General features: G+C 46.1%; 1 protein-coding gene across 1 annotated transcript in view; it reads left to right on the top strand.

Annotated features, from left to right (window-relative positions):
- VSTM4 (V-set and transmembrane domain containing 4) overlaps positions 1-26,190 on the top strand; it is a 97,999-nt gene that overhangs the window by 5,114 nt on the left and 66,695 nt on the right. Inside the window, exons 2-3 of the mRNA XM_044240006.1 lie at positions 2,749-3,147; positions 23,298-23,366. Coding sequence (XP_044095941.1) covers positions 2,749-3,147; positions 23,298-23,366 — 468 coding nt within the window. The remainder of the gene's footprint in view (positions 1-2,748; positions 3,148-23,297; positions 23,367-26,190) is intronic.

Genomic DNA, 26,190 nt, shown 5'->3' with positions numbered 1-26,190 from the left:
AGGGTTGGTTTCTCTCGAGGCTCCCTATTTGGCTTGCAGATGGCCATGTGCTCCCTCTGTCCTCACATGGGCAGACTTCTGGGCGTCCACGTGTCCGTGTCCAGACTTCTTCTTATAAGGACATCGTGCATGTTGGATGAAGGCTCTCTCTAATAGCTTCATTTTAACTTAATCATCCCTAGAAAGGTCCTATCTCCAAAGACAGTCACATTCTGAGGAGTGGGGATTCGGGCTTCCAACATATGAATTTGGGAGCACATTAGGGTCTTTGCACGTTGCTGGGAGAAGCCTGCTTGGCCCATTTGTAAGAGGCTATAGAGCTAAATGAAGGCGGAGAGGTGCCCTGGTAAAGAGAAAGGGAGGGGTCCTTTTAGGCAGATGGTTCATCACTGGCTTTCCAGGGAGCTGCCGACTCCTGGTCTGAGCTGCAGAAGTGGAAGGGTTACTCGTTTGCCTCCAGGATGGAATCTGGCCTCCCATGGGGATGGAGCACTTGGCACATTCTCCTGGTTTCAGTCACTATAAATAATCCCTTCTTCACCCAGCGTTAATGGGAGGAGACTGGGGTGTGGGGTCTGGGCTCGCTCATCCCACCCATCTTGTTTCAATTTCCTGCCTTCCCCAGTTCTCTGCTTGACTCCAGCGGGGGGGCCCTTGGGGGTGGGTAAAGCTGGGCTTCAGTTCTGGAAGCCAGCTGCCACTAGCTCTCTGTCTGCCGATCCCCGATCCCCGGGGCAGCTGCCGGAGTGGGTCAGCCTGGTGTCCCTGCTGTGGCCCGTGGGGACTTCAGACAGGGCCTTAGCAGTCTGGAGGGACTAGGACTAATTTAATACCACGTTTGGGCTAGGTGTAGGGCAGATACGCGAGATGCAGGGGAGACAGCGGGAGCATTTCCTCTTCTTTTGTCCTATATGAGCACTTTCTGTCACAGGGAGATAGTTACTAGAGAACCAGCACTTTCCTTAGTTGCTGATGCTCTTTGTTCCCCAAGTATGTCCCAGGGCTGACTTTGTCCTTTGTGGCCATAGACAGAGACAGTCTCATTCTTTTCCACAAGGACAGTCCAGCCCAGCACCAACCTTTTTCTTGTGAGTTTATAACCGTTTGTTTTTCAAGGTAACGAGAGATTATCAGGATGTGGGAAAACTGAATGATGGCCCCCGACGAGGTCTGTGTCCTACCTCCTGGAACCTGTGAATGTTACCTTACGTGGCAAGAGGTACTTAATGGAGGTGATTAAGGATGGACCTTGGAGTGTGCTGGAGTGTCCTGGTGGGCCTGGCTTCTGAGAGCTGGGAAAGAAAATGAGAGGAAGTGGACCCTTCCATCCTATCTCTGAACATATGCAATTTATGAACTCAACAGTGGAAGTCATTTAGGAGGAAGTAGAAGCCTGGACGTCTACTGTGAAGAATATTTTTCTCGGGACCCTTTCCCACCCCGACAGACACAGGGCCTCACCTTGTTGACTCATGGCCTCTTCCCAGTGGAAGGTTCCGGTCTTTCCTGATCACTTTTTCATCCTTCCTCCTTGCTCACCTGCAGCGTTGGCCAGAGTTCAGAGCTTTTGCTGACCCTCACATCAGGACCCAAGCCCCTTCATGTGATCAGAGGTGACATTTGGGGCTGAGAGCCATGGCTCCAGATGACCCCAGGGCCTCCTGCTGGTGTGGTGGGGCAGGCAGGGATTCGGCAGCTGGCAGTGCAGAGGGAGGATGGGGGACCCGGGGTAAAGACGCATTGGCCGTCAGGTTCTGTGCATCCTGTTCGGAAACAGCCTCTGGGTTCCACCTGCCAGCTGATGGCTCCAGCGGTGAGCTCCAAGGCAGGACGGCCACACGGCTCAGTCCCTGTTGTCACCATGTAGTGAGTCTTCAGGGGGGAGGCCTCTGTGTGAGGTCTGCTGGTCTGGCTGCTTTGGGTGGGTGTTGGGGTGGCTCCCTCCAAGATCAGCTTGGGGGGCAGAAGGGCAATTCAGGAGGGGCAGACCTTGGAGTGGATCTAAAGCAAAAAACAAAGGACAGGAAGGAGTAGACAGATCTGGAATTTTGGAGCATCTTCTGAGTTGCTGGGGGGTTCTCTCCCTCCTCTCTGTTCCTGGGTTCCTTCATTCTTTGTTCCTGTACTGTAGCTCTGAGACCATGGACCCAAAGTCTACAAAAGACTTAGAGTAAGACACCGAGAAACCTCTGCTGTTCCAGCTCTTTGGTCCTGGTTCAATGTCTGCCTGACCAGCACTGATGCTCTGCCTTGGTTACAGTGGAAATCACTGAGACAGGGCAAGGGACTTGGAAGTGCAGCTCTGGACCCACAACATTGCTGTCTCAGGCAGGCGATGAAACTGATCAGAAGTGGACCCTGGGAGGCAGGCTGGTGGATGGGACGTGCTCTGGAAATGTTTAAAGGATTCCAAAACCCCAAATCTTTATGTGAAATTTCCCAAGTGTTGAATGTCACCAACTAATTGAAGAACATTTTCAACTATGTCTGGGCCAAGTGGCCGGGGGCTTTTCATGTGGATGGGGCTGTCCCATGGATGAGGATGTGGGAGCCCACAGAAACCCCCTGTCCCTGCCATGCTCCAGAAGGGCTCCTCCTGTCCACCACAAAGGCACAGAGGGAGCGTAGAGGGGATCAGGGTGGCCTGCCCCTCTGGCCATGCAGATGGCTCCTGGAGAAAAGATGGACAATGTGTCCTTCCAGAGAAAGGCGGTGGCCATGCTCATCATCTTCCTTTTTTCTCTGCAGAGGTGTGTGGGGCCCTCAATGTCACCGTGTCCCCGGGGCCTGTGGTTGACTACCTGGAGGGGGAAAACGCCACTCTTCTCTGCCATGTCTCCCAGAAGAGACGGAAGGACAGCTTGCTGGCCGTGCGCTGGTTCTTCGCACGCCCCAACGCCCAGGAAGCCTTGATGGTTAAGATGACCAAACTCCGGGTGGTGCAGTACTACGGGAATTACAGCCGTAGTGCCTTCCGGCAGAGGCTGTGCCTCCTGGAGGAGAGGCGCGGGGCACTCTACACGCTCTCTGTTTTGACCCTCCGGCCAGCAGATCAAGGGCATTACGTCTGCAAAGTCCAGGAAATCAGCAAGCACAGGAATAAGTGGACCGCCTGGTCCAATGGTTCCTCAGCGACGGAAATGAGAGGTAAGGGCCCCTCTGCTCTTTGGGGAGACAAGGGGGGCACAGATTAGTGGTCCTTCCTCTAATTGGTGAGATAGGGGCCCCCAGATGGCTCTGCTGGGCTAGAATGCATCTTCATGGCCTCTGTGGGCCATAGCCACGTGAGCTAGGCTTGGGGATGAGGATAGATCTTTCCTTGGACACTGGGGCTAGCAAGTGCCTGGCCCCATCCTGCCCAACATGGCCCTGGGCAAAAACCTTTATGTCTAAAAGATTGGACTGGCTGTGTGTGTGCTTTGCCTCCAGCTCAGATCCGTGTGGCCTTGGTTGCTCGGGCTGGAGTGGGAGGACTGAGTAGGGAAATCCTGATGTCAGTTTCCAGGCCTGGGAGCAGGGCATGCTGGTGGCTCTGATCTGCTGCCCAGAGGAACTGATCCAAGCCCCTGGCAACATCTCACTGAGAAATTCATCCAAAAGTGGGCAAAGGACCAGAGGTAGCCCACTCTTCCTGGAGAAAGATAGGAGGTATCACCCATGTTCTGGAACATCTTATCTACCAAGCCCCACATTCGAAGGTTATCATTGTTTTTTATCACAAATGTTCTACTGTTTTAGTAAGACTAGTTATGGTGTGCTAAATATTACATTTTTGATTGCTTTGAACTTGAATTTGGTCTGGTACAGGATTAAGAGGATCACAAAGTAAAGCTGATGGTTTCAAGTGTGAGAAAAAATCTAATTTTATTGTATACATGTAATATAATAGTAAAGGCATTAGTGATGTGGCTTTGATAAGCTTTTTTTTTTTTAAAGGATAAAACTCAGTTGTGAAGGTTTTTTTTTTTAATGGAAGAAGAAGTATTTTTAATATCCTGTATGAATAAGGGACGTGTTAAAGCAGATAATTTATGGAGAGAGTGGTTAGTACAACTTTATTTGCCTTTGGAGTTTCCTCATTATAATGTTCTTAAGCAGGGAATGATGCATTATCTGAAATGTGTATTTTTTCTCCCCAAGCAAATTCATTCAAGAAAACAAATGACTATTAGTATAAATATATCTTTTGGCACAGAAAACAGAAAAATGCATCAGATGACCAAGGGCCAAGGAGGGAATTCACTCTGAATATCACTTGGCTCTGAAACAAGATTTTATACGTGTCCTTTTTATGTTTATGTCACAATATATTCTGGAACTGTACACTACATCTCTTGGTAGTAAGGACTCTGTGCCAATTAGAATAGATGAGAATTTCCTTGCCTTCAAGTGCCATTATCTGCACTTTTCACATTTAATGTGAATCTACTTTCATGGAGTGAAGGTGGGTTCCTTCTAGAACATTTACTTAGGTACTTGCTCCCCAAACCTGAGGTAGATCATAAGGTTTCACTCGCAATACAGACCCTTGCCCTCCTTCCCCCTCTTCCCCCTAATCCCCTTCCTCCCTCCCTCCTTCCTGTTCCCACTCTCTGAACCTCTTTTTTCTTCTTCCTCTCCTTTTCTTTCCATCTCCTGGACCTCCCATTTCTGATTCTTCCTTCCCCTCCTCCTTCCCCTTCCCTTCACTTCCTCTTTCTCTTGTCTTTCTGTCGGTCTCACGCTCATCCCCCACAGGCCCTGGAAGTGGTTCTAATCTCACAGCAGAGCTGGGCCTCCCCAGCTGCCTCTGCCCTAACTCAGAGCCTCCTGCTCCTCGCACTGTTTCAGCCTCTGGGAAGGGCTGTGGTTTTTCAACGGGATGATCAGAAACCTTAGAAAGTGATGACCATACCTTCCAGAATATTCCACGTAGGCTTCAAGGGGACTACACCAGGAAGGTTAAGAAAAGATGACTCTACATAAATGACCTGAAAGCAGACTGGCTTGTTTAGGTTGGAACATGTCTGTCCCAGGCTGGGGGGAGAGTGTGGAAGGCTTGGCTCACTGTCCTTCTCCGCAAGGCCCAAGGCAGGGAAGAGGCCCCTGGCTCAAACTTCCCGGGGCACCATTTCCCCAGGCCCTTTTCCTTGCTCATTTCCAGGAGCCTTATTTTCTTAAATCTTCACCTCACATTAATAATTGTTATATGGAACACCAGAACAAAAACAAACACAATGAAAAGTCCTGTGGGCAAATACTTTTGGGCTATAACACTGAATAGCAATTCCCACAAGTGTTTTTGGAGTAAGCGCCTTTCCTCCTCTGGGCTCCGGAGTCCCTCTGTTCTAAAGAACTCACTTTGCTCTCCTTCCTGAAGGCTTCTCAAGCCATTCACAGGAGCAGGGCAATTTTCTTGGGAATACTTTTATTTATTTATTTGACAGAGAGACGTCACAAGTAGGCAGAGAAGCAGGCAGGGGGTGGGGGAAGCAGGCTCCCCGCTGAGCAGAGAACCCGATGTGGGGCTTGATCCCAGGACCCTGAGCTGAAATCAGAGGCTTAATCCACTGAGCCACCCAAGTACCCATCGGGAATGCTTTTAACACTACCCCTGTCCCCTGCCCTTGACCACAGACTGTCACACTCTCTTTCTTGCATTGTTCTCAATGTGAGATAAAATTGCTGGTCTTCCACTGTCAAGTCCCAGAAGAATGGTTGACACACCGTGTCTTCTCATCTCACCGTTGCAAAAGGAGGTTGGCTTGTGAATGAATGAAATGCTCTTTGATAGCACTTCTTGCTACCAATACATGAGGGAGGCAAGACTTGGTCGATAATGTCACCTTTTCTGGGAGAAGTTATCTCTTTTTCCTTGGCCTATTCCAATTGTACATCTCATTCGAGGCGCTTGTCTATCCTTCTTCTTCTTTGTGCATGCTAGCCCACTGAGATTACATCCTAACATCCTCAGGGGCACTGCTTTCCCCAGAGGTAATCATTGTCCATGGTGTGGTCTGCCTTCATCAGGTCCCTCTTCTGTGGACATTCGTGCCTGCCTCCACACATATATTCCAATGACACCACAATTCATGCCTTATAAGTATTGCTGATGATGTTATTTGTGCTCTTTTTTGTAAGTGATATTACATAGTCAGACAACACCAAACTGCCATCATCCCTCTAGTGATGAAGTGTCAGAAACGCCCAATTTTTCATTAACATAACAAGTGCTTCAATGAACATCCTTCTACACATTTTCAAGTGTGTCTTTTGAATTCCTGGAAAGAGAATTGCTAGGCCTAAGGCCATGCATATTTAAATTTTTAATAGACAATGCCCATATGCTCTCCAAAAAGATTTTACAAATTTATACTCTGACCATCATTGCATGATAGGGTCTATTTCCCTGAAGCCTCATTATCGATGGATATTATTAATCTTTTTCATTATTTATCCTGGTGATGGGAAAAAGAATATTTCATTGTTGTTTTAATTTCGATTATTATATTCAATACAATTTAATTTTAATTATCGTATTCAATTATTAGTGAGGTTGAACATCTCATCATATGTTTATTGACTGTTTAAGAAAACTTCTTCTGTTGGGGCTCCTGGTGCCACAGTCAGTCAAGTGTCTGACTCTTGGTTTTGTCTCAGGTTGTGGGGCTGAGCCCCTTGTTTGTCTGAGGTTGTGGGCTCTGCACTCAGCATGGAGTCTGCTTGGGATTCTCTTTCTCGCTCTCTCTGTGTCCCTTCCACTTGTGCTCTCTCTCACTCTCTCTGTTTCTCTCTTTAAAAATAAATACATAAACCTTTAAAAAAAAGTTTTCTGTCAATTGCCTGTCCCTAACCTTTGCCTATTTTTCACTTGCTTGCTGTCTTTTTCATACATATATATTTTTTTCTGATCATTAATTCTTTAGCTGTTATGTGTGGTACAAAATTTTCTTCCTATTTGTTACTTACCTTTACACTTTATTTTTTTTAACCACATGGATATTTTACATTTTCAAGATATTTATTTTGTCAAATTTACCAGGTTTCTTTTTCCCTTTATGGTATTCCTGTTTTCAGTTTTTTTTTAACTGAGATATAATTTATTCAATAAATTGCACATGGAACCTTGATTTCATATATTATCTGGGAAGGTATTTCCCACCCATGCTGACAAAAGTATTTTCTGTATTTTTCTTTAATATTTTTAAAGGATTAAAAGAAAGTTTTACTCCTTTATCTCTTTAGAATCCATTTTTTGGAAAGATTTTATTTATTTGACAGAGAGACAGCGAGAGAGGGAACACAAGCAGGGAGAATGTGAGAGGGAGAAGCAGGCTTCCCACTGAGCAGGGAGCCCCATGCGGAGCTCGATCCCGGGACCCTGGGATTATGAGCTGAGTGGAAGGCACATGCTCAATGAATGAGCCACCCAGGCACCCCTGAAATCCATTTTCGTATAAAGTGTGGAATAATTAACTAACTTTTTGTTTCCAAATGGCCGTCTTTTTGTCCCTACATTATCTATTGAACAGATAAAATTTCCCTATTTTGAAATGCTACGATGTCATGAGCAAAATTCCTACATTTAAATGCAAACTCCTTACTCACAGATAAAGCACTATTTTAATTATTAGAGAATAGGGCAAATCTCATTATTTTTTAAATAAATGTTTTGCCTAGTCTCGTTTAGTTTTTCCATCAGCTGATCTTACATAGTTTTGTAGAAATTATGTTGGGGTTTGATTTTATTGGAATTTAATTGACTTTATAAATTACTTTGGCATGGTCTTTATGATTTTTTCTTTTTCATTTTTTTTTTTTTTTTAGAAAGTGGGGCGGAAGGGGAGGGAGAAAGAGAGAGGATCTTAATCAGGTTCCACTCCTAGTGTAGAGCCCAGTGTGGGGCTTAAGACCTGAGATCGTGACCTAAGCCAAAATCAGAAGTCCGATGCTGAACCTACTTAGCTACTCAGATGCCCAATGTCTTTATGATTTTAAATGTTCCTATCCACAGAACTAGTATATTCCTTCATGCATGCAGGGTGGGTTTTTTTTTTTTTAAGTCTTTCAGTAAAAGTTATCTTAACATGAGTCTGGAATATTTTTAGTATGTTTATTTCTAAGTATTGCACACTTGTAAATAGGATCTATCCCTTCTCCTTTCATGCACACACACACACACACACACACACATACCTCTTTTAAATTGGTTATTACTGATGTATAGAAAAGTTGTTGGCTTGCATTTGGCAACATAGTGACTTATTTTTTTTGAATATAGACTTTTTCAGTTGCTTCTCAAGAATGTCTGCAAATTGATATGTTACTGTTTTAGCTAACCTTATTGCATTGACCAGGACTTTGGGGGAAGTGAGTCATCTACCTGTACTCTTTGTTAACAGCGCTAGGAATTTTAATTTTACCATCTGGGCTTTTTTCTTGACCATATTTCCCACATAGCTCACATGGCCACTGCTACTGATGGTCCGTTCTCTACTGAAAAACCAGCTTTGAGATATCTGTGACTTTTTCATGATCCCCGCTAGTAAACCTATCAGAAAAGCAAGTGGGATTGACCTGCCAATGGCTCTTAGTAATTTACCTTTTCCTTTTTAAATTTCTTAAAACACTTTAAAAAATTCATTCTAAAGAAATGAGCTATCGAGCCATGAAGACATGGAGGGACCTTAAATGCTTTCTGTGCAGTGAATGAAGCCAGTCTGAAAAGCTGCATGCATACTGTGTGATTCCAACCATATGTCATTCTGGAAAAGGCAAAACTATGGAGACAGTACAAAGATCCGTGGTTGCCAGAGGTTTGGGGGAGGAAGGGGTGAACAGGTGGAACACAGAGAATTTTTGCAGCAGTGAAAACATTCTGTATGATATGATAATGGTGGACACGTGTCATTACTAATTTGTCCAGACCTGTAGAATTTACCACACCAAGAGTGAACCCTAAGGTAAATGATGTACTCTGGGTCATTATGATGTGTCATTGTAGTTTCATCTGTTGTACCGAATGCATCCCTCTGGTGGGGGTGTTCACAGTGGGGGAGGCTGTGCATATGTAGGGGCTGGAGGTATGGGAGATCTCTGTACCCTCCCCTCAATTTTGCTCTGAACCTAAAACTGCTCTAAAAAAATTAGTCTTTTTTTTTTTCTTAAGATTTTATTTATTTATTTGACAGAGAGAGATCACAAGTAGGCAGAGTGGCAGGCAGAGGCAGAGAGAGGGGAAAGCAGGCCCCCCGCTGAGCAGAGAGCCTGACTTGGGGCTTAATCCCAGGACTCCGGGATCACGACCCCTGCGGAAGGCAGAGGCCCAACCCACTGAGCCACCCAGGCGCCCCTAAAAAAATTAGTCTTAATAATAATAATAATAATAAAACCCATCCTAGAAACTTGTCAGAGATAGTCTAAAGTTTTAAAAACCATCTTTCCTACTCATTTTTTCTTTTTTTTTTTTTAGCCAAGGTGTTACTGACTTTAGGATTCTCTGACCCCCCCCCCCACCACCAGGTAGAAACAGACACAGGCCAAGGTTGATGTGGATAGCCTTTACTGCAAGCTTAGGCCTGGGCATGAGGGCGACAGCCTTAGTGAAAGGGATACCAGACTCCTCCCTGAGCAAGGGCTGGGCAAGTGTTTGAAGGAGTTGAGGCAGGAAAGGAGTGACGTCATGTATATATGTTGCACTGTAAAGGTAGGGAAATACAGGGACTTGGGTGCACAGGTGCAGTTGACATTTTATTTGCATGTTAAGTCTCTATCCCTGGCCATGATTTTTAGCATTATAATAAGAGGACAAAGTCGTAAGATCAGGGCTGGGGTACACTGTGGCTCTGATTGGTCTGGTCTGGTGTTTGTAGGAGCAAACTTGTTTGCAACCTGGAGCTTGTTTCAAGTTTGTGGCTTCTGGCTCCCTGATTCAATGCAGCACCTTTGAGGTAGGTCAGAGAAAGAGATTATCGGAGGGGGCTGAGGTTTTCTGCAAGTTCCTGGTCTGTAAAAGTCGTGCCTCAGAGAAGAGATGAACAAACCGGCAGGTGGATATTCAAAGAGCTTTCCGTTTTGAAACACCGCAGTTGTAAGGAGATTAGGACCTAGGGCAACTTCATCCCATCATATGCTTTTCTAGGCAGGTGCCTCAGAATTCCTGTCTCAAAGCCTCTAGCGTTCTCCAGGACATCAGACCTTTCCTTAGCTGGAGTTCTTTCTGACCTGGGAGTGATCACCACGTACAAAAGGTCACATGTTGCTGTCCTCTGAGGAGGAAAGGGATGGAAATATGGCTAGTGGGCCTACCGATTGGAAAGGTCATTCCTGGGAAAGCTCACTTGCCAGCTTGTTGAATACATGAAACTCCTGGATATCATGGTGGCACCACAACTAAATTTTCATGAATGCTGATTGAAGTCTAGCGTCTTTAAATTGTTTATATGTGTTATAGTGGAGTCAAGGGTGTGATCATACATCAGTCCATATCACTTATGCTTTGATCTAATTTGCTGAAGGGGAGAAGGGATGCACTTACAAGGGGTGTTCAGGGAATCGTACATAAACCACAACCTGTCCCATCCCTGCTGTGTCCCTGACATGGTGGCTCTTGACAAAGTCTGGCTTGCTATCCATGTGCTTATAAAATGCTTTATAAATGTCATACCAAGTAATAAAAGGAACAAAAAGCCCAAGACCAAACCAAACCAGCGCATCCCAGTATCTGCGGTGTTATTTGTTTATTTTGCTCTCTATTTTTTTTGAGTTTCCCCCAATTTGGGGTGAGTCCTTGAGCATGTGTATGTGCTGAAAAAAAAAATAAATAGCAAGTTATTGGGAAAAAATCTGCACTAACATAAGGATTTGTCATGGCGGTTTCCCCCGGAGACATCGCTGAAAATGTGTGGCTAAGAAATGTAAGTTGTATGAATTTGAGGCAAAGCACAACTTGCCATTTTATGTTTTAACTGTGCGTGTCAGAAAAACGTGATGGAGAAGTGCGGAGTTTGAAGAATAGGGAATTGACAAATCGGGGCTTGTCTGCAAATCATGTCTGTGTGAGATCATGGGAGGGAGGTCTTTTGACTGTAGGGTTGGGTGCTGAGTGGCACAAAATGAAATGATAAACAATGAAAACTGAAAATGTATGACCCTCTAGAGGACCCTGGAGCCATGCTCAGTTTATTTTAGAGAAGTTGTCCTATCAGATGAACCTGATGGTGTTATTTTTATTTCATGGAGGTAGAAGGAAAGGTAAGGAATGTTATGCACGAAGACCTACCTGCAGAGAAAACGGATCAAAAAGTCCTAAGTGACACAGGGAACTGTAACCCTTTGGAGAAGCTTTCAGTGGAAATCAGGAGGGCCAATGTTAGGTCTGATTTCATTTAATCGTTTAATCAACGACATTGAAAAAGGCGCACACGGCACCCTAATGAACTTTACAGAAATTGCAAAACTGGGAAATGTTTTTCATGTCAGCGGGAGGTAAAAACATAATAAAAACGACTCTGGAGAGGTCAGAAATACAGGCGGGAAGTAACAGCGCGAGATTCCGTTTGGAAAGCGGCAGAGCAATGCATGCGGGGAAAGCGCAGTCCCGGCACGGTGGGATGGTCCACGAGAGGCCGAGAGGCTGTCTCTGCGAAAGGACCTTGGTGACAAGGGCCGCAAATGAGCCCCGTGTCTGCAGGGCCACGCTGCAGGGCTGACACCGCCGTGATTTCCGTCCACGTGCAGACTGGCCCGGTGCCCCCGAGAAGGAAGGCGGCTGTGTCGTGTGCGCTGCGCTGGTGAGACTAATGGGGACTCCAACAGAAAGTTTGGGGAACCTCATTTCCAGAAGGATCGACTCAGACTAGAGGAGAGGGAGAGTGTGATGAGGACATGAGCGGAGGCCTCCAGAGATGCGATCTGTTCGGCGGAGGAAGCTCTGCTGGGCGCAGTGATCACACTGCCTCGGGGAATCACGCGTGGGCTGCGGTGCTCAGCGGCGCTGGGTGGGCTCCTTTATCCCTTCACTCCGTGGGCATTTTATTGAGTCCCTGCCCTGCTGGAAACTTGGGACACATATGGTAGATCTGTCGGAGGGGTGACTGATACACAAACAGGATGTTAGAGGGTAAAGTATGTGCAATGAACACGGTGTGCACGGGGCATTCATTCAACACACGGGAGCTCCCCCAAGGATGGGGGTGAAGGCAGGGCCATTTCTGCAGCAGTAAACGCGAGGGGGCGGCATCTCAAGAGAGTGGGCTGGCTATCACTATGGGTCTGGAGTCTGAGCTGGGGAGAGGCAACTGTGGATAACTGGGGGAGTCAGGCAGGGCTGAAGGTGGAGGGGCTTGTCCTGAATATTAAGGAATTTACACTTGATTTTGTAGGCTGTTCTTCTCAATCTCCTCTAAATGATAAGAATCACCAAGGTTACTGTACTGGTAACAATCCCAAGATTCCCAAGCATCTGCCCCCCCCCAGGGGATTCCAGTCTACTAGGCCTGGGATGGGATTTGAATATTTAACATGAAGTCTAGGTGATTTGATTATCAGGCAGTTTGGGGGAATCTCTGCTTTAGCCCTTGGAAAACCCCAGAAAGTATTAGAATCTTCTGACAGATCCCTGTGTTGGCTGGTCAGGGCATGGATTTGGGAACCAGACTAGAGGAGGAGGAGGCAGCCTTTTGTAGCTACCCAGGCTTGGAATGATAGAGGACGACATTTGGCAGGAGGAATGGAGGGACGTGGAGAGGTCAGATGGGAAGTCTTTAGTAACCGACTGGGTGTGGGCAAGAAAGAGAGCTTGGGGTGGCACGCAGAGGTCTATCTCAGTAGTATGAGCAGGGTGGTGCCCAGCTGGTCCATAGGAGGCATTTAGGTTTGAGAGTAAGATGGCTGGAGGCCACCCTGTCTGGTAAGTACACAGGCATGAGGAGCTGAAGTCCCTATCTGATCTGGCTAGTGAGAACTGATTTCTGAGTCAGGCAGCAGAAACCATGGGGGGTGGGGAGGAGGGAGAATGTCTAAAGGCAGGGGTGGGATGGAGTCAACATTTGGGGCAACAGAAAGAGCTAGTTTGGGTTGGTGTTGATTCAAACACCTCCAGACCAGCCCATTGGCCGTCTAGACAAAGCAGAATATTCTTAGTAGAAGGCAGCACTGGAGGGAGAAAGTACAGCAGCTTTCTGCCCGGAGCCTCAGAAGGTCAGTCTGTGGGACATTCAGAGAAGCACAGTGTCGAGGTGAGGACCAGCTGCAGTCACCTCGATCCCCAGGGACCCTGTGAGCCTTGTGTCTTCTGCTCCAATGACAGTCATGTGTAGGTAACATCTTCTTGCTCATTCATCATGAGCAGGTGAGATGCAGATGCGGGCCTCAGTGTGGGTGAGACATGATGAAGTGAAGAACAAGGTAAGGTCCAGCTCAACCCCAGGGATAGCAGGGAGGTGGAGTCCTGAGTGCCTTGTACCCAGCACTGTGATTTAAAAACGTTGCAGTTGGCCAAACAACTGATCAGATGGAAACAACAGATCAGAATGGAAATGAAAGAGTATGAGTAGAAGTTTGGGGTACTACCCAATAAGGAGATGAAGCTGCCCGGTGAGGTCTTAAGGGACAGCAAATTTAATTCCCCAGACCTCATAAAAAGTTACCCTTGATGGCTTTTCAGCCCAGTCCTGCCACCCACAGACTCAGAGGCAGACTGATACTCTGAGCCAAAATGAATCTGCATACTTTCAGATGGAGATGTCTTCATTAACAGTGAAAACGCTAATAATAGAAGCAATTTGCAAAGGCTGTCTCCTGCAATTTAATCAGTATCTCAGTCTGACCCCAAATAACATATTTTAATAAGCCAAATGGCTATGTGACTCAAGATTATATAAATAAGCTTTAAATGTAGGTAGTGAACAAAGCAAATGGAAAACTCTGTTACCCTAAAAGTGTTTGGGGGCGAAGATGAAATTACAATTTCTTACTTGACTACTTAACCCCAAAAAGTTAGAGGGAATTTAATAATTGGATCTGAAAGTACTACCACGGGGAACCCATATTTCAAGTTTCAAGGGAAGAGATTAAATAATTCCTTTTTCACTGGAGACACGGAGCAGATAATTAGGAGTGAGATTTACTAAACATTTAGTGTTACTGCTTAATTAAGCAAGCACATATCAAGATGTTGAAAGTGTCAACAGGTCCAGATCCTCAAAGGGGACAAATTGACAACAGGAGTGTAATTTAAACTACGCTTGAAACAATTCTTCAGAGTGCCTACCCTCACTCCGACTGCCATGGTCTTGGAAGAATTTAAGAGACTGAAATCAAACTGAACACACATGTATTAAGCCCCGGGTTATGAGCCCGTTATCGCTGCGCCTACCTTAAAGAGAGGAATGGGTGGGGAGGTCTGATCCCCTTCTCTGGGCCCCAGCCTCGCCATCTGGAGGAGGAACATGTAGATAAGAGCATGGATCTGAGAGATGTTATGGAGATAGCTAAGAAAAAGTGTGAACAGGCCATAGACGCGGGTGACACTGGCATGGGAGTAAAGGAGAGACAAGCATATATTCTCAGGGGAAATGAGAAGGTCACCTGGAGGTTGTAGGATTCTACTGCGCCACAGGGTGAGGGAGACCAGGACAGCTGTGGTCCATGCCATGTCAAGAGAAAAAACAGGCTGAGCAAATGTTAGACAAGAGGGAAGAGGAATATGCAGACGACTTGCTAGAGCTGGCTGCATGTTTGTGGTTGGTGAGGGCCAGACGGGGTGTGTGTGTGTGTGTGTGTGTGTGGGCAGGGGGGTCATGGTAGGAGCTGAGGTCGGCATGGTGGACCTAGCTAGGGATAACCTCGATTCCAGGGACCCTGCCAGATTCTTCTGAAATGCATCCTCATACCTGACACAGGTCATGGTACATAGAAGGGCTCAGTGATTGTATTTTGGTGGGGGGTGGGGGGTGGGGGGAGGGTGGGGAAGAAAGAAAGAATGAGTGACCCAGGCTCTTTGGTAAAATGGCATTTTAATTAACGGCGACAAGGAGTGGAAGGTGGAAGCAAACAAGTATGTAGACCCGGCCTTGTATCTGGAGCGCCAATTCCCAAGCCCTACATTTCAGCATTTCCTAATGGCTTTTGGGGTCATACACTGGGCCTTTGTATTCTGTAGCAGATTCCATCTCCCAAGGCGACCTTCTTTTCCAACTGCCTTGTCATAATGGGAAGTCTATTTAATCCGGGTCTTCGTTTGTTGGCTTGTTTGCTCTTTTGCTTTCCTTTGTGTTTTAGAATTTGTCTTACAGTGGATGCGAAAGAAAAGCGTGGCCTGGAATAGATGCAACTGGAACTTTTCCGTTTCTCATCAGCTGCTCCCTGTAGGTCATTCGGAGGTCTTACTCGCATGCATGGCTTTGTTTGAGCCCCAAGAGAGAATGCCTTTAGCCTGAGTCTTGGAGACACAGGGGGAAGTGAAGCAATAGGCGAACTTCTGAAGGTCAGAGACAGGGAAAGTCTCTGTGTGTCCCTGGGGCTGCCCCTGCCCTCCCTGAGAATGCTGATCCAGTTATAAAGAGTGGCGACACAGCTACATTTTTAACAGTTTTTTCCTTGAGAAACTGTCCCTCTTGAATAAGAAGGGACTGTGAACTGAGTGTATGCATTTTTGAATTTGCAGCAAAAGTGTTGCCGCCTCTTTATTTTCTTTAAGGATTATTTTTTCTTTCTTTCTTTTTTTTTTTTAGATTTTATTTATTTATTTGACAGAGATCATAAGTAGGCAGAGAGGCAGGCAGAGAGAGAGGGGAGGGGTAAGCAGGCTCCCCACTGAGCAGAGAGCCCGATGCGGGGCTGGATCCCAGGACCCTGGGATCATGACCTGAGCTGAAGGCAGAAACTTCAACCCACTGAGCCACCCAGGCACCCCTAAGGATCTTTCTTTGTGCGTATTTCATGTCACCAACCTCTCTGGTCTCCTCTGATTTTCCCTCTTATTGATCTGTGCAAGATGCTGCTTAAGGAAACTGAGGCAGGGCAGTGTCTGCTGTGTGGATTCCTGCAGCCCCTGGGTGCCAGTCAGTGAGATATACATGCCAGGGACCAGGGTTTTCAGTGGCTGTCCCTCTCCTTTCAGTTTCCGTGAGCTTAAGAATTGCCTTCTGCTTAAGATCTTGGGTCTTTCTGCCTCCATTCTGTAATGAACTAAGAACTCAAAGGCCATAAGATTAATCATAGCAGACACACAGTACGTAACTCCTGTGTCCAAACTTTGCAGAGAAGTCAAGCTTAATGGTCCGGTGTACTGGTGCATTCCCATTGCTTTGGGGGCAGGGCTTCCAGACGAAGGGAGGTGACTGGCTAGGATGGGTCCCTCCCTGGCCTCTCTTCCCAGCCTTCCAGAATGTAACTGTGTCATCATCCCAGGACCAAGTTCCTTTCAGGAGGTCTTGACCCACTGATACCAATGCTCGTGCTCATTCCATTCATTTGTTCTTTCAAAGTAACCGTGACTTACAGTGGGCCCAGAAGGATTCTGAGAAGTGAGGAAGACAGGTGCAGTCCAGCTGGGGGTGGTGGATAACAAGATGAAGGCGTGGGGCACAGTGATGCTTTCTAAGGCAACACAGTGTGCAGGGAGGGAGAGCATGAAATACCAGGTCACTGTTGGAGCACGGTGTCCCTCGCTCACATTCTCTCCAGTTTCTAAGTTTGAGTCAGACATTTGGGGAGACACATCAGTCATTACAGATGGTCTGTTCTTTAGAAAGTAACTTCCTTGAAAACTGTGTTCTTCTGTCCTGAGACATGCTATTTAAAGGGGCCTGTTTGGAGTTTTCTGTAAACAACACTCATGTGATAGGCTTACTCCTTAGGTTTTGCTGTTACTTTTCTTTTTCCTGGATGAAAGGGAGAGAGGCATTATTTGAGTTTCAAACTCCAGACCCTGCCCTGGACTGGATGAGCGATGGAGGCCCCCGGGTCTGGCTCCTGGTGACTTGAATCCCATCTCCCATGTCTCCTTGGACTCTGTGCTCACCTCTCTACTCAGAGCATGCTAGGCTGGGCTTCTCTAAGCAGAATCCCGAGACCCCGAGCCTCGGGCTTTCTTGAATGACGTGCTCCCCAATTGTGCACATTCCTAAGCCTGCCCCAAATTTCTCATCAGAAGCTTAGGGGTGATGCCTGGGAATGTTCATTTTAGCAAGAGTCCCAGTGAATTCCCCTACACACCAAAGTTTTAGAAATCTTGGTCTTTGGGCACTAAATAAAGGTAACATTCTCTATGATTAAAATCTGTGTATGTAATCCGAGAGAATGCTTAAGCCCAGCCTGAAGAACAGTGGGACTAGAAAGGCGAAGGTATGTCTCTTGAACTCAGGCTGGCCTGCGCCGTGTCCCTGCAGCCTTCTCAGACCTCTGGCTGAGCTGGGGACCCTTCTACACTGCTCTCCATAGATATCTGCATTCCAGAAGGCCTTCCCTATCAGAAATGTGCTGTGCACCTTCCTTTGGATGTAACCCATGGTTCCAATTTAAGCTGCTTTAATTGTAGGATCTTTTGTTAAAGGAACTGGGGACACAGGGAGAGCAGATGAGAAAGAGTTTTGGAAGAAAGGGAGCCTTTCCAAGGCCCCTAAAAATTGTCAGCGACCTGTTCTGTGGATGATGGGGTCAGCGCAGGTCCAGAGAAGGGTGTCAGTATGATCTGTGAAAAGGAGACCAGGAGGGGAATGGGAGCCCCTCAGCCAGGAGGGCATTGTCTCAGGGGCTCGGGGACACAGTCTGCCACAGCCTGTGAAACTGTCCTCCCCAGGGGAGTTGGCAGGACATTCTGTCCAAGTTAGCAATCAAGGCTCTCAGTTTTCACACCTCTTTGAGTGATGGTTTCCCCACGGGTCTCATAGCAGGGGGCTTGACTAAGATTCTTTCTTTCCAACCTGCTTCTTCCAGACAGGAGGCTGATAGGATCAGTTTGTCGGGGTGCCTCTGGGCTGCGTTCTTCCAGACTGTTTGATCTGGTGGCCACTTCCAACCAGTTCTTCCCAGAGCGGCCAAGATAGGGTGGATCTCATGACTTGCTCCTTTTGAGATTCATCTGATTTCTGCCGTCTTGGCTAGAGGCCTCCAGACAGTCTGTAGCTCCGTCATCTCTGCCCACACTTCACGGGGAGGTCACACAGGCTTGTCCACTGGGCACCGGGGTCCCTAAAATTGTAAAGCAGTCAGTAGATCAGTGGATGACCTAGCTTTGAGTGCTCTTGTTTTCTCCACTGTGAACCCAAACCGATCGAAAAATGAGCCCAAGTCAGACAGAGATAAAAATGCTCACTTTATTCTGGATAAAGTTATCCTAAGAAAAGTAGTCTGCTGCTAAGGTCTACTTGGACTTCCTTTTGCTTTCCTGATCAGTTGCACTGCTCCTCGGGAGCCTCCCCCAGGCCCAGCAGGGTGGCCCGGAGCCCCCCACTTCATGGCTGGAGGTGGTCCTTGCAGGTAGGATGAAAGAGGAGTGTGCACCTGAGTGGCCACAGACAGAGCTCCCCGGGAAGCAGGGTTGGTATCACTCCCAGCAGCCGGGGTAATGAGACCTTCCCGAGGGGGCGCACACTGCCCATCCCCTCGTCAGCTGTTTGCTGAGAGCACAGTCTTGGAACGTGTACAAGACCGAGACTGCCTTCAGCAGGGGCTTGACCGCATTCCTCCACCCAGAGAGGGGCAGTGTGTCAGAAGCTCGCCTGAATCAGGGACTCCTCCCCAGCCCCCTTGCGTGGGGAAGTAGGAGGTTGAGTGGATGTAGGAGGAAAGAGAAGGCCAGGCAGGGATACTCAAGTAATACGCTCCATTCTGGGAAGAGACGGAAGTGCTATTCCTCATTTGGACCTCAGAATCCCAGCACAGAGGATGAGTACCCCATTCCCTTTCATGACCCTATAAGACAACCCATTGGTTAAAAAGCTGATTGAATGCATGTGAATTCCTAATCTTGGAGGGATTGCACTGGGAACTCCCCCAATCTTAGGTAGCTATCAGGATGTGTGAGGACATTCAGCTCCCCTGAGCTGATTGATACTTAAGAAAAAGCCAGCACTTTGGGTATGAAAGCATGCTTTTTGCCTTCTTCCCAGTTGTCTGGGAGTCCAGCTGGGATCACCAGGTGAGGCAAACGCAGTTGAAAGTGATAGATTTATGGAATCATGTTTGAAAGTCTGCAGCCTTCTGATGGCTTAATTCATCCAAAGCCATTACAAGTGTTGGATGATCAAGAAACTGCCATTTTATTTCTAAAAGTCTTTGATCAGGGTAAATAACCTGTGTTTGGAAAATTTGCCACTCTGCTTGGTGAAGCAGAATGTTTCCTTGAAGCATTTTATCCTCTTCTGTAGCTACCCTGCAGTGGCCTCTTCCACTCAGTGTCTCCAGGCTCGCTTCCCTAAATCTGTGCCTGCCCCGTGCAGCCATGCCGTGAAGGAGGTGCACTGCTCAAGTTGCAGACCCGCTTCTTGTCCACTGCAAAGCCCTTCACCCACCCGTCCTGCACTGTGTTTCCTTACAGTGTCTGGGCTCAGACACAAGGTTTGACAATGTATCAAATTCACTTTGAGATAGCAGGGGATTAGCAGCTGAAACAAGATCATTATGGCAAAACCTTGGACAAATTTCTGAAGCTTGGAAGGAGTCTATGGGACAGATAAAGTTATGACCCGTGTTGCTAATCATATGCAAACAGATTTGCTGCATTTTCCCATAAAACAGTTGCGCTGCAGGGAAATGAGGAACATGCATTAATTCATTGCTTAGAGCCCTGTTAGCTTAGAATCCCAGTTTTTTGGCTTTTTCAGTGCAGGTCTCTGTAAATTGGTTAAGGAGACCTTGTTATCTTGTATCCTAAGTAAGGCAAAGCCATTGTTATTGACTGCAGCAAGGACCCATAATTTCTGTGGAAAAAAAAGAAAAAGAAAAAGAAAAATGAAGAAAAAGTTGTCCGAAGATGCCTACCTTTGCTAGGACAGTAGCAGCCCTTTTGAGCTGTAGGCATTTAGCGACAAGGACAAGGAACCTTTTCTTGGGGACCATTTGGGTGACTGAAGATTCACACAGTGAAACAAAGGACTGACAACAAAGGATGGTGCTGGAATAAGGTGCAGGAATTAGAGCCGGGAATAAAAAAAAAAACAGACAAAAATCCCTTTTCTAATGGAGCTAACACTGTTGCAGATAAAAATGGCTTACTCCATCTTGGGCCCTGTTCTAAGCACTTCACGTATATTAACGTGTTTGACTCACATGTCCTTTAAGAGCAGGCATTTGTCATCCCTGTTTGTGAAACTAAGGCACTGGGAAATCAAGCAACTTGCCCAAGGTTACACAACCAGTAAATGGCAACTTGTTTTGTTTTGTTTTTTAACCCGAGGTTTATTAGTGCATCTCAAACTTTGAAGTTCATATGATTGATCCAGGGTATCTGGTTTAAAAGCAGATTCTGGTCCAGTAGGTCTGGCTTAGGGACCCAGGGATTCTGCACTTCTAACAAGACCCCAGGTAACACTGCCCTGCTTGGCTGTGGGCCCCATTTGGAGTGGTGAGGCTCTGGAAGATCATGGGCATGCTGGATCTCCCGAAAACTCAGGTCCTTGGAGATCATCTCTCTTTCCATTCAGCTTTCTTTGTGTCTCTTTAGGGTTCTCCTAGCCTCTGCTCAATTTGTTGAAGTTATGAAAGCCCTTTCAAGCTAATTCAGAAGAAATGCAGGGATAGATTTAAGGATATGGAGCTCATAAAATTCAAGAATAGCAGCCACATTACATCAGCCTTCTTGGGGCCTAGAGCTCCAGCAAGATCAAGCCCTCAGCCCCATGAGTCCTCTCACTTCGTGTCCCCTTGCGGGTTCTGCCCCTGCTCTGTTCCACTTGCCTGTGTTTCCAACATGGCTGCCACCCAGAAGTCCACAGGCTCCTTCAACCCAGGGCCCACAACAACCATTATATACTATGTTTCTTAGTTTAAATTCTTGAAGGAAGAATTGATTGATTGCACTGGCAGTCAGCTGTGGGTGGGGAAATTAAGCAGGATGATGATGGGCAAATTATGTGACTTGTTGAATATTATATACAAGACCAAGAATTCATTCCTGGAAAGCCAGACTGCTTACTTTGTGGACTCAGAAAGAAATGGATTATCCATTTATTTACTAGGCACTAACTAGCTGCCAGGCAGTCTACCGAGTGATGGGGATATAGAGATAGAAGATACATTTTAAGGAATTTAGGTTCTAATGGGAGAGTTCTTCAGTAGTGGCAGACTAGCTTATAGCAGATCAAAGTCTGCCTTCTGAGAGCAATTAGAAAGTAGGAAAAAAGAAATGTAGATTTCAGTTGTAGCAATTACACACTTATTTATCATAAATACATTTGTATTGCACAATTATATGCATTTCAGCTACCCTTATTTGTCTCTGAAGGACTATCTAAATAGAGCATAGGGAAGAGTAGTTAGTGACCCCAATTGTTGGAGACACTTAACTCTTTGAGAAATTCTGTCATACTTAAGCAGTTAAGAGAAGCTATACAGAAAGTATCAATCAGGATGCTTGAGAGGCAAGCAGAACTTTTGGCAATTTTAACAATTGGAAGGGCCCTGGTTGATACTGTAGGCTTCTCACTGAGGATCCCTTAAGTAAGGGCAAGCAAGAGATAGTATAGACTATATAAAACTGAAACCCAGACTGTAGGCAGTTAAAATCCTGATTGGATTAGATGTTCTCTCTACTTTTACCACTTACCAGGAAAATTTAAAAAGTGTTTAAGATTTTATTTTTAAGTAAAAAATGTCTAAGATCTTATTTTTAAGTAGCTTTACACCCAATGTGGGGCTTGAACTCACAACCCTGAGATCAAGAGTTGCACACTACCCGCTGAGCCTGCCAGAGACCCCGGAAAATAAAATCTTGCTTAGTTTTCTAAAGTTTTCTATATAAAATGTCTGGCATTCAACTAAAAGAAAGTGCTAAGATACAGCAAGGGATATGATCAAAAGCAAAGATAGGTAACGGAAACAGGTCTACGAGTGATGCAGAGATGAATGTTACCAGGCACGTGCATTAAAGTAATGTGATTAATATGGTTGCAAAATTAGGTGACAAGCTGGAGAAATTTGTCTGGAGCTGGGATTTATAAACATGAATAAATTAATTAAATATAAAAATGAATTAATAGATGATTTTATCACATGGGAAGACTGGCAATCTGCAAGATGGGTCAATAAGAAATACCCAGTATAAGGCCTAGAGAAGTAAAGAGATGAAAATTCAGATTGAAATTCATGACAATATAATACAAAAGTTTTTGGGAGGGACAGTAAATAGAGTTTCAGACGATCTCTGCCATAGGCCTTACCTCTCTGATTCAATCTCCATTCCAACCTCCTTTGTCTTTCTATTCAGGTGCTAGATTTTCTTCTCTAGAACTCTCCAGTGTGGTAGCCACAGGCCTTTTTATTTTAATTAAAATAAAATTAAAAATTCAATTCCTCAGGCCCCTGTGGACCAGCCACACTTCACATTCTCAGTTAGCCACAGGCGGCCATTTCCTTCATCCTGGAAAGTTCTGTCGGACAGTGATCTCAATCCTTCACATTTTGCTTTTTTTGGTCAGCTTAATTTTTTTTATCCATGATTAAATTACCCTTATGCATGGAACCGTTCCGTGCTTCCAGCCTCTTTTGTGGAATATTCAAAGTTTTACACTGTATAGCTCAGTTCTGTTTCCTGACTGTCTTGGGAGCAGGGTCAGTAAGTTCAGTTATCAAATATAACTGAAAGTGAACAAAATAATTTCAATCAGATGCCCCCTGCTGTGCATGACTGTCTGGTACAGAGTGGTGCTCAGAGCCCAGACCCTGAGCCATCAGATGACTTCAGGCTCCTCTGTCTAAGGGTACTCGGCAAGTGCACCATACTTAGAAAGATGTCCACTAATATGGTCAAATAAACGTTTTGGTTCTTAGAATTCCAACTGGGGAACTCTGTAGTTGACAAGTATGTGGGGCAAGTGGGACTTCTACTGTGTTCAGTCCCAGCTTTGTCATTTATTGGCTTTTAAACAAAGACAACCTACTTTCCCCCTGCTGGAGCCTCCAGTGTGGTGTGTCAGGCATTGTACCTCTCCCTCATGTGTGAGTTGTGATAATTAAATGTGGTTCTGCAAATGGGAAAATGGCTTTGTAAATGTCAGGGCCGCTCACACCATATGGTATTATTTTGGATCACAGTGTGGGCCGGGTCCATAAACTTCTGCACTTCACGCTGTGCCGTTTCTCTTTTTGTCTTACAGTGATTTCCCTCAAAGCTTCTGAAGATTCATCCTTTGAGAAAAAGAAAGAGACCTGGGCATTTTTTGAAGGTAGACCTTGCATGTTTCTTTATTATAAGATGCCCCTCGCTTTTAGAGAATAAGAAAGGAATAAAATGGGAAGAACGCGTAACCAAACTCAAGGGGGGTCACCACTTGGGGTACACCAAATTGAACACAACCAATATTGGAAGCGAAGGACTTTTTATTTCTTGTTACAAGTTAGGGGACAGAGACATAGTTCTCAAAGCACCATATCCCCATGGGGTTAGTACAAGAACCTTTTATTCAGTGTGTTAGGGGCTGGGGCAGGGAGCTGCCATTGGTACGGTTGGATGAGACACGCATGTCTAGCATGTCAGCACGCTAGTACGTGCCTCGTACGTTCTAAAAAATGGCAGAACACTCTGCCCATAGGATGTGATGTTAGCATAATAAGCTAAAGGTAACTTGAGGTCCTCAGCTTCAGCCTGGCTCAACTGGGTCCCACGTGGGCTGTTAGCGGAGACACCCCGAGCAGGTGGGTCTCAGGTGAAACACCTCATTGGGCGTCTCCTAGGCTGGAACTGTTGGTTCTGTGAAACAAAACACATTTCTTCCCTACTTTTGTCCCTTCCCTTCCCACCTTCTGCAGATAGCTTTCATCCCTCTTATTTGAGTAGCTTCCTATTGCATTTAACCAACAAAAAGGATCCTGACTTCTTAGTTGTGCTATGACATCAAGTTGTTTTCTTTATTTTTTAAATTAATTTATTTGAGAGAGAGAGAGAACATGAGCAGAGGGAGAGGGAGAAGCAGACTCCCCACCGAGCAGGGAGCCCGATGCAGCACTTGAACCCAGGACTCCAGGATCATGATAACCGAGTGAGCCACTCAGGCGTCCCTTAAGTTGTTTTCTTATCTTAAATTTACTCAAGAGAAGAGTGGGAGGGGACCCCTGGGTGGCTCAGCCGGTTAAGCGTCGACTCTTGACTCTTTATTTTTGCTCAGGGTCATGAGATCGAGCCCCATTAAACTCAGCTCAGAGTCTGCTTGTCCCTCTCCCTTTCCCTCTGCCCCTCACCTACTCATGCTCTCTCTCTAAAAAAAGTAAGTAGAATCTTTTGAAAAAACCCCAAAACTATATATATATATATATATATATATATATATATAGAGAGAGAGAGAGAGAGAGAGAACGAGGGTAAGGTGGGAATCCCTGTTGGTATCAGCCCATGGGTTTTGAAAGAGTAGAGACAAAGCCCCAAGCTCCAGAATTCCCACTCCTAAGTGATTTTAGGGAGGGATCTTCAAGTACTGTACAAAAGAAATGTACCCCTACGGTGGCAAATTTTATCTCCAGTTTCTTACAGAGTTTGGGATTCTAGAAATAGGTTGAGAACCTTCAGCAAGTGGTTTTCAACCCATGTTAGAGTCCCCTGGGGAGCTTTAAAAACACTGATGCCTGGACCGCATCTCTGGACATTCTGATTGAACTGGAACTGGTTCAAAGCTCTCCAGGTGCTCCCAGCAGGAGCCCTGGCTGGTCCCAGGCCAGCAGCAGCAGCATTACCTGGGAGCCTGATACAAAGGCACATTGTCGGGCCCTCCCTTCACGTGCAAGATCAGAAACACTAGGGGTGGTGCCCAGGAGTCTGGGTTTGCACAAGACCTCAGGGGGGGGGTTCTGCTGGACTCAGACTGGGGTTCGAGGGTGTTGGGTCCCTCCAGGGTACATTTGCCAGTTATGGATATATTTTTGGTTGCCACACGTAGGCTTTCGATGCTCTTGGCTTCTACGGGGTAGAGGCCAGAGGTGCTGCTAAACATCCTAGGAATGCCCACGTAGGTCAGCTCCCCACAACAAGGAAGTCTCTGGCCCCAAATGTCAAGAGTGCCGAGGCTGGAGAAACCTTGCCTTACTGAGAGTGAGGAGAGTTCACAGGAATTATTATCACAAAGTGGGGTGGAGGATTATGACCAGAAGCAATGAAAGAATGTCCTTTGTGAGTTCTGGGCAGAGCCTTTGGTCAGTGAAAAACTGATGAATGTCAAAAGGTGATCAGGAAATCCTGAAGGATTACATTTAGGGAAGGCATGGCATTTGTGGGTGATGAATCCCCTAGCTGAACAGATCTCGGGAGATGTGTGTGCCTTGAGGGTTCCCCTCACCTTTCGTTACCTCACAGATGTGTTGCAAGGAGATCGCGCCCCATGGGAGGAGGGCAGTGGGATCTAAACCCACCTCTTCCTCTTCCGATAGCCAGTTAAAAGCAGTGGGTGGAGGCACTTTCTCTCTTAGAAAAATGTAATCACAGTTGTGAACATTATTTGCAACCAGGAAGTATCACCCAGAGAGGAGACTGGGATTTATTGTTTTGCCATAAAACTTTTTCTTTGTGAGACTGCTCTTTCATTCAGTGGCGATTCCTTATATTCCCTGCCTTTTCTTTTCTTTTCCTTTCTTTTCTTTTCTTTTTTTTTTTTTTTAAAGATTACTTACTTATTTATTTGACAGACAGAGATCACAAGCAGGCAGAGAGGCAGGCAGAGAGAGAGGGGAGGGGTAAGCAGATTCCCTGTTGAGCAGAGAGCCCCATGTGGGGCTCGATCCCAGGACCCTGAGACCATGATCTGAGCCAAAGGCAGAGGCTTTAACCCACTGAGCCACCCAGGTACCCCCCCACCCCAGCTTTTCATTCAGGGAATGCCTATTTGTTAGCAAGGAGATGAAAGGAACTTTACTTCATGGAGTGAAGCAGTAGAAAAGAAAAACGATTTACTCCATGTTTCGGGGAGCTGCTCCATGACCGAGGCCCAATGGTGAGGGAGAAGTATGGAGACATCCAGGGCATCCCTAAGGTAGGTCGTTGGCAGCTGTGACATCGGGAACCTT

Source organism: Neovison vison, chromosome 2 (assembly GCF_020171115.1).
Source record: "Neovison vison isolate M4711 chromosome 2, ASM_NN_V1, whole genome shotgun sequence".
NCBI lineage: Eukaryota > Metazoa > Chordata > Mammalia > Carnivora > Mustelidae > Neogale > Neogale vison.
The sequence above is the reverse complement of the archived record's forward strand: the minus strand, read 5'-3'. Positions and strand labels throughout refer to the sequence as shown.